Source organism: Gossypium hirsutum, chromosome D06, assembly GCF_007990345.1.
Source record: "Gossypium hirsutum isolate 1008001.06 chromosome D06, Gossypium_hirsutum_v2.1, whole genome shotgun sequence".
In the NCBI taxonomy this organism is placed as follows: Eukaryota; Viridiplantae; Streptophyta; class Magnoliopsida; order Malvales; family Malvaceae; genus Gossypium; species Gossypium hirsutum.
In genome coordinates this window covers 34110098-34118176 of record NC_053442.1, presented here as the reverse complement: position 1 = coordinate 34118176, position 8079 = coordinate 34110098, and the positions used below count along the sequence as shown (strand labels likewise).

The window sequence follows — 8079 nt, the reverse complement described above, 5'->3', positions numbered from 1 at the left end:
TTTGCAAGGTGCCCGTTCCTACAGATGGGGTTCAACAGTACTAGCGATGTTATATCATGAGCTTTGTCGAGAGACAAAGCACAAAACACTAGATATAGGTGGCTGCCTGATACTGCTACAATCCTAGGTGTTATACAGTATGCCATTTCTGGCATCAGTAGGTCACCAAGTACATGTGTTCCTACTTGTGAATAGGTAAAAAAAATTGAAACTTGGATCAATATTTTTTTACGAAAATATGTTCTTATGAGTTAGATATATATTTTTAGATGGTATACTTGTTAGAATATTGAGAAGTCGAAAACAGTCATTGTATACCGACAGATGATCGAGACGTACATCAAGGATAAGGTAATTTATTTTTATAAAATTAAATTATATTATGTTAGAGTATGCCCAAAGATCAATCATGAGATGGTTGTAATAACATACTTGATTTATCATGTTTATTAATATAAGGCGTTACCATTATTATTTCAGTTTCTTTTCTGTGTGTATAAATAAACTGTTTTATAATAATGTCCTGAGAATAATATGATTATTCTTAAAAGGTCCTTAGTCAAGTATTATTGTTAAATAGGACAACGATAATGCATTAAGACTAACATGTAGTTGATTGATGATAAAGAGTTTTCATTGATATGGAGTGTCAAAATCGATGCATGAATATGTGTGTTAGAGAACAACATATTGGACTGACCCGTTATGAGTATGTTTCTTGGATTATTATGTAATTATCACGACATTACTCATAGTGATTAATATGTATATGATCCTTAGACTTGAGATCATCATAATTCCAACATCGTGAGTTGTATATTTTGATACAGTCAAACGTACACCGTAACTGGTTGTTCTATAATAGCTGATGTTGGATATACCACAATCTATGTAGAGGGATATGGTTGATCAATATAGGATAAGTCCCTCCTATATAATGGGAGTGATATCTTAGGCCACTTGATTGAGTGAGACTAGAAATGTATGGCCATGCTCAAATAAGCTGATATGAGATGCCATACTTATTTGTATATCATAGTCTACTTAAGATATCAAGGAACATGGAATGGACTATACAAGTGTGACTATTCCATGACTTGTGTTCAATCCAGAGATAAAGGACTTAAGGATTAGTGCATGAAAAGATTAATCATAAAAGGTTATGTCGAATCATGATTTCTTGTGACTTAGGTAGCAATGATGCATTACTAGGTGCCACTCATTGTTTGTAACATTGGAATCGTTCTAACATTACTGCTAACATTACAAGAACTTACAGGGTCACACCCTATAGTTGAAATGAACGGAATAAAACATAATTGGTATTGTGTTTGGTTGTCGCATGAATTAAATTAATTATAGAATTAATTTAATTGGGTAATCAAATATCAAACACATTATATGTACAAGGTTGTTGTACACATAATGAGAATATGATTTTGGTTCGTATATAAATAAATATAGTTTACCGAAATCTTTATTATAATTAATGTAATTATAATTTTTGATTTTTTTAAACATTATTATATTTATTTAATTTTGAGAAACCCTAAAAAAAATAAGTTATAAAATCCCGTTTTTCTTTGCTTGGTGAGTCTAGCAGCCGTCAAAGCAAAGTCTTCTCCAAAACTGTTTGGGGATTCCTTCCGTTCATAGTCAACTGGGTGGATTACGTAAAGGTCGGAGTCATCAAAGATTGCGGCTTGGTTCGATAGTAGATCAGATTACTCATTGCTGAGGCGTCGCTGTTTACTTAGAATCACCATTCGGTAATTTCGATACCCTTTTTCACCCCGATTCGTTCCTCACACATGGATCCATGGTTAGGATCACCGGGTGTTTTATTTTTCTGCTGCGCCGTAGGGGTGCCGGCATTCCAACATATTAATGTCATGTAATTAGTTTATTTATTAAATTATGTTGTTATTATTATTTTAATCATGTGTTTAATTGTGTAGTTCGTGTGGATGCCGTATAATGTGTTAGATGTTACTTCTACCATTCCTCCATCAGCTAGAGCCCATGCACTCGTATGGTGTGTTAACACACCCGTAATCAATTTTCAAATAGTGGAGTGGTACGTGCGGGGATCGAGTGCTTCATCAATTTGGGTGTTGTCAACATTTTCCGAACGTTCCTATATATTTGGGCAAAGACATCCATGGAATTGAAAAAAAGGGGAAACATGCAAAGAATTGGGCATTAGAGTATCAACCATATATTGTGCTGTGGAACGTTCGTATAGAGAGAAGGTCTCAGTTGGAATCATGTTTTCTTGATTTCACTTCCTCGAAGGAGTACTAGCAGTGGTACATGTGGAATGGGTTGCCCTACTTATATTGTGGCATTTGCTTCGATTATGACTTGTTGATCTACATACGCCACAATGTTTAGTGTCGACCCTCTCCCTCATGTCATTGTCATTTGTTATCCGAGTAATAGGTGGGCGACCTCTGGGCTTCCTATGGAGACTGTAGTCTAGGACCAACTCGAAAGTCGGTGGAGGAACTTCCCACATTGACACATCCCACATTGTTGGGAACTCGTTTCCCCAAATACATAACGTGCATTCTAGTATGTACAACTCATCAATATATTGTTCGACATTGATGGAGACATCAGTGCATACTGCAACAATGTGCACAAAAAGGTAATAAAGTGTCTAAAATTTCCCACAGTCGTATCACCTGTTTAGAAGATCAACTCCATATGACTTAAGTAGGATACCCAGTCGACAACGGACGATTTTTATCGCCCGAAAAGTTTTAAAATGTCGAGAATATAATTAAACATTCATAGTTGTCGCTCTCTGGCCATTGACCTCCATTGTCTTCCTAACTGCCTTGACATACATGTACCCCGTATTCATCTGATTTACTTGTTTGAGCCCCATTCTCGATATCAATATTGCCAGCCAGTAGAAAGTACCTGAGAAAAAAGATGAAATTGGGAGATGTGTACGCCTCAATACCGTGTTAATGGCCTCTGCCAAGTTGGTGGTCATATGACCATATCGCGAACCGTCATTGAAACTTTGAGCCTATTGCCAGGGATCCATGCTCCCAAACCATTCTTATAATTTAGTTTACATTTGACTTTGCATATCGCTTAGGGTCAACCAGTCTCCGTCTGAACCGATGTGGTTCTAGCTCGTACCCTAGACCGTTACAACATGTTACGTGTTGTTTCACAAACTCTAAACATCTTTTTAAAAAAATGAAACAAATAATTACCCATCTTCACAATTATTTGCGCCAATCTGCATTTTTGAATTCCTTGTGCAAGTTCATTGCAATATACCTGATGTAGTAGACAAATCTCCACAGAACACTCGAACGCCTAATTGCGGGAATTAGCCCCTTTGATCTATTGAAAATGATGCAAACGTTGTCTTGAGTGACAATATACCTCTGCAAGTTTATCAGAAAAAATTCCCACGACTACATGGTCTCTCCCTTAAAATGGCAAATGCTATCGGTAACAAGTTTCGATTCTCGTCTTGTACAACCACAATGAGTAGTATCTACGTATATTTCCCATACAGCCAGGTCCTATCTACCTGAACAAGTGGCTTACAGTGGGGAAAGGCTCGAATGCATGGATTGAATGTCTAAAACATCCGATGAAAGGTTCATTTCCCCAGATGTAGTTGGTCGTCCCAATCATAATAAGCGAACGTCTGCAACTAAACGATAGTTCTTGGAACATACTCTCACATTGCTACTATCCACCCTTGGAGTTCGTTGTACGATGCATCCCAATATCCGTACAATTGATCCATGACCATCTTTTTAGTCACCCATGCCTTCTGGTATGAAACTCAATATTGGAACCGTTCTTGCATTTCGACAATCAACACCAATACAAGAATGGTGGGCATGTTTTTAACCATTGACAAGATGCTATTGCAGATGGTTTTTGAATCAAGCTTGCAGTGGTCCTATGTTATACGTGTAGAAGTGCATGTCTGCGGCCCAACATATTTCCGTATCTTCCACTGTTAGGACCTCTAGATAAATACAGCTCGTACTCGCCATCGGCACCCTTCTGACAACTTCCAACACTCACCAACATAGATTTTCGGTTTAGAGTCAGCCACTCTGTAGTCGATAGACACCTTCATACTATAGTGCTTGATGGCATCAACACACTCGTCTTTGCTCTCGAATCTTTAACCCACGAATACCTCTTTTGATTCAAGATCTGCTAACATTAGGTGGGCATGTATTATGTCTGGGTACTTGAGGAACTCGGAAGCATACGTTGCATCGAGATCGACGATCGACAAATGGGCATCGGGATCATTACGTATTGCGTATGGCGATGCCACGACTCGGGATCATTGGGTAAAAAACTACTTTTATAAATGTTGAGGGTTAAATTTATTGAATATTTTAGAATTTGAATTAAACTGATACATTTTGTAAACATTGATGACTAGATTTGTTAAATTTTTTATATTTAAGATCAAATTAATAAAATATGTAAATATTAGAGGACTAAATTTATTATTAGAACAATAAAAAATTCCAAGTGGATTTCCTATTATTCAATGTATTTGTACTTTACCCATATTTTTACCGTGGTGGAAGCTAACACTCACTCTTTAAATAGAAGTGGAAGCTGAGACTTACAAGTGTGAAATTTCGGGTTGAAAAATGAAAGCAAATGAAAAACCCTAAACCCTGACCTGGAAAGTACTGAAGTGAAACGAGAAGGAGAGTAATGTTTTTTGGGGTCAAGTTTAAGTCATTGTGTTTGTGGGGATTCAACCATCTACTAGCCAAGACGGGTCTGCCTGTGTGGATGTTGGGGCCGGGCGCCGACCGGTTGCGAGCCGACGTCAACCGTTTGCTCGCTTTTCTCTTCCACCAGGTCGCTCTCCTCTTCTTTCTCAGCTTCCTAACATTATAGAACACTATTAAATTCACGTATATAATAATATATAACAATCATCATGAATTAATCGTTATATAAACAAAATCAGCAGTGCGTCTAAAAGTATGTTTGTTGTATTTTTTGTTTGATAAGGGGATATTAGATGAGCAATTCTTGCAACTTCAACAGCTTCAAGATGAGAGCTCTCCAAACTTTGTTTCCCAAGTTGTCAACATCTACTTCCAAGAGTCGGAGAAGCTTTTGAGGAACCTCAGATCATTACTGTAATTTGTTAATTAATCAATGTTCTTTTGAGGTTTTTTTTTTTAACTTGAATTGATTGATTATACTTGACAATTGTTTCATATTTTCCTTGGAAAACTGCAATAAAACTGCAATAATAATGCGTTTGATGGGACAGGATGGAGAGGAAGTTGTCGGACTACAAGAACATTGGAATCCATATAAATCAGTTAATGGGAAGCAGCTCCAGCATAGGTGCTAAAAGGGTCAGAAACGTTTGCGTCGCCTTTCGCGCTGCTTCTGACCAGAACAACCGTACTGGGTATGCCTATGCCGTTTTTAGCTTTCGGCTTCACTGTTGTATTTTAAAACAGAAATTACAATCAACTTCATCAATACCAACATTTAAGATAAAGGGTCGTTTTAACCTGATGGAGTTTTGGCTTTTAAAATATGCAGGTGCCTGAGAGTTTTAGAAGTCTTAGAGCATGACTACTGTTTTCTCAAGAATAAATTGCATGAACTTTTCCAGGTATATTTTCATTTTTTTGTTAATGCGGAGCCTCAACTTAATCGTTGTTTTAATATTTGGGTTTGAAAATGTTTTTTTATCAATTTAATATCTTTAAACTCCACAATTGTTACCACAGTAATATTTTAAATTTTTTTGTTTAATTTAACAATTATTCTGTCTGAATTTTTATTATCTAAATTAGTCTATTATATTTTTTTTAAAAAGTCGGACAAAAATAATTTAAATCCCAATATAAAATCAATTGTTTAATTTGAGTTTCAATAAAAAAATTAATTAATATCAAATTTGAGGATTAATTTTTTTAAAAATAAATTTTAATATAAAAATATTTATCAAATTTAAATTTTAGACATTGTGCTAGCCCTTAAATTTCCTTTGTCAATAAAAAGGTTGGCAAATTAATTCAAACTCATAATGCCTTTCTTCCTCTATAATGCAGAAGAAAACCCAAATTATCAATACTTAAGTACTACTAACAATTAGGAGAGTAACAATTTTTGTGATGATGATTTCAGATAGAGCAGCAGAGAATACTAGCAGGTGGAGTTGGATACCCGATGCAGAACTAAATCAAAGCTTAATATATATATATAAACTAGTTAATGGCATAACATGGGGAGTTGTACTGTTAGTAGAGAAACTGCAACCAGTGAGTTTAGTGTAGAGTCATTCATTCTTTGATTTTTTTTAATTAGTTGTAGTGGCAGCTGGTATTCGGGGGGAAAATCGAAAACAATGTAAAATGGGATTGGGATTGGGATTGAGGAGGGGATACTGTTTTTAGATGCTTGGTTTGAAAAAAATGAGAAACTGTGAAGCTTTAATTGCCAACTCAGTGCCTTTTTCTGTCACGGTGCTATGAATTGTCAAACTGACAAATAAATAAGCTAAGCAGCCCGAGAGTGCAGGCATCATAATCAGCTGCTCTGAACTTTCAACGTCTTAATCAAATCAAGGCTTGGGTTTGGTATGATTGATCAGGTGGAATTTTTCGATGTTGACCACAACCAAATGTCCGCTAAAATCAAACAAATACCTAATGAAAAAAGAAAGAAAAAGGAAGGGCAATTTGAGTGAAGTGGTTATGTTAGACTATTCCATCACACTATTTATGTTTATATAATTTGATTCTATTAACAAACCTATAAAAAAAATAATTATTTAACACATTTAATAATTTTTGACTTATAATAATTATATATTCTATAGCAAAGTTTTAATATAACTTACGGTAATTATACTAAATCGTATAATATATTTATTCTAGAGTAAAGTTTTAATATAAAGAAGGAATTTTAGTTTAAATTTTGAGAATTAAGGGTGTGTTTGAAAAATTAAATATTAAATTTTTATTGTTAAATTTTATAAGTGTAGAATTTATATAAGAAAACTGTTTGGTAAATTATTAAATATAAGTATTGAATATAATTATATTGGTTGATAAAAGTAAATATTAATTTGTGAAAAATCATTCATTTATTTTAATTTAAATCTATTAATATAATATTTTATATTATTTTGAATAGTTTTAGATGAAAGATAAATATATTAATTTCAATATTTCATTTTAAAAATGATATTTTATTTTAATTTTTTAATAAATTAAAATCAACTTAATATTTTCTACATTAAGTTATAAGTAGTTACATCTACCTACTTATCTTATTTAACTTTTTTCGTTAAAAATTTTATATTAAGTAAAAAATTAAAATAATTATCAAACAAATTTAAAATATTAAATAAGAAAATATTTATTTTCAATGAAATAAAAATTTTCAATGATTTATCAAATAATAAAATAATTTCAATAATGGTATGTTTTGGAAATTAAATACAAAAATGGTATGAATAAAAAGCTGTGTCGCACACATATGAAGCCGCATTACTTAAAAAACAATTATTCAAATAAAAATAAAATAAAAAGTGGTGTCTGGTTTGGTTTTTCGACGCCCTGCAAATCTTAGAGTGGGAGTGGGAGTGCAGCAGCGAATCTATTTTGGTATGTTTTCAATAAAAGTCCCTTAATTTTAAATTTTATTTTAATTCTAATTTTATTTCAAAATTTTCATATTTTTCACTTAGTCATTACTTTTAATATTTTTGAATTTATTTTTCATTTATATGGTGTTTTTTTCAATTACTAGGGCCATTATATGTATATGGTGAATATTTAATTGGTTGTATAATAATTTTAGTTGTATCTATTTACACGTCTTTTTAATATAGATTCATTGTAAATAGAAACTACTTAAATTATTATGCAACAAATTGAATCCTCACCATATATATATATATAAAAGGCATTAGTAATTTAAAAAACCATATAAATGCAAAATAAATTCAAAAATATTAAAAGCAATGATTACAAATTAAGGTTAGAATTAAAATAAAATTATTATACAATGAATTTATATTAAAAAAGA

General features: G+C 33.0%; 1 protein-coding gene across 2 annotated transcripts; it reads left to right on the top strand.

The window, feature by feature from the left end:
* Positions 1-4659: 4659 nt before the first annotated feature.
* Positions 4660-6588, top strand: LOC107900369 (pseudo histidine-containing phosphotransfer protein 6). 2 transcript variants are annotated; one of them, XM_016825992.2, is made up of 5 exons: positions 4660-4875; positions 5032-5103; positions 5307-5443; positions 5581-5653; positions 6172-6588. In XM_016825992.2, the coding sequence occupies exons 1-5, from the start codon at positions 4726-4728 to the stop codon at positions 6223-6225; spliced, it is 486 nt and encodes a 161-aa protein (XP_016681481.1). In that variant the 5' UTR covers positions 4660-4725; the 3' UTR covers positions 6226-6588. The 2 variants fall into 2 exon arrangements, with proteins under 2 accessions (XP_016681481.1, XP_016681480.1); XM_016825991.2 differs by having other exon boundaries at positions 5032-5162; positions 5300-5443.
* The last annotated feature ends 1491 nt before the right edge of the window (positions 6589-8079 follow it).

Coding starts and splice junctions, on each gene's coding strand:
- LOC107900369 (XM_016825991.2), top strand. CDS start 4,726: ATGTTTTTTGGGGTCAAGTTTAAGTCATTGTGTTTGTGGGGATTCAAC. Junction 4,876..5,031: donor TCGCTTTTCTCTTCCACCAG/GTCGCTCTCCTC, acceptor TTGTTTGATAAG/GGGATATTAGATGAGCAATT. Junction 5,444..5,580: donor GACCAGAACAACCGTACTGG/GTATGCCTATGC, acceptor TAAAATATGCAG/GTGCCTGAGAGTTTTAGAAG.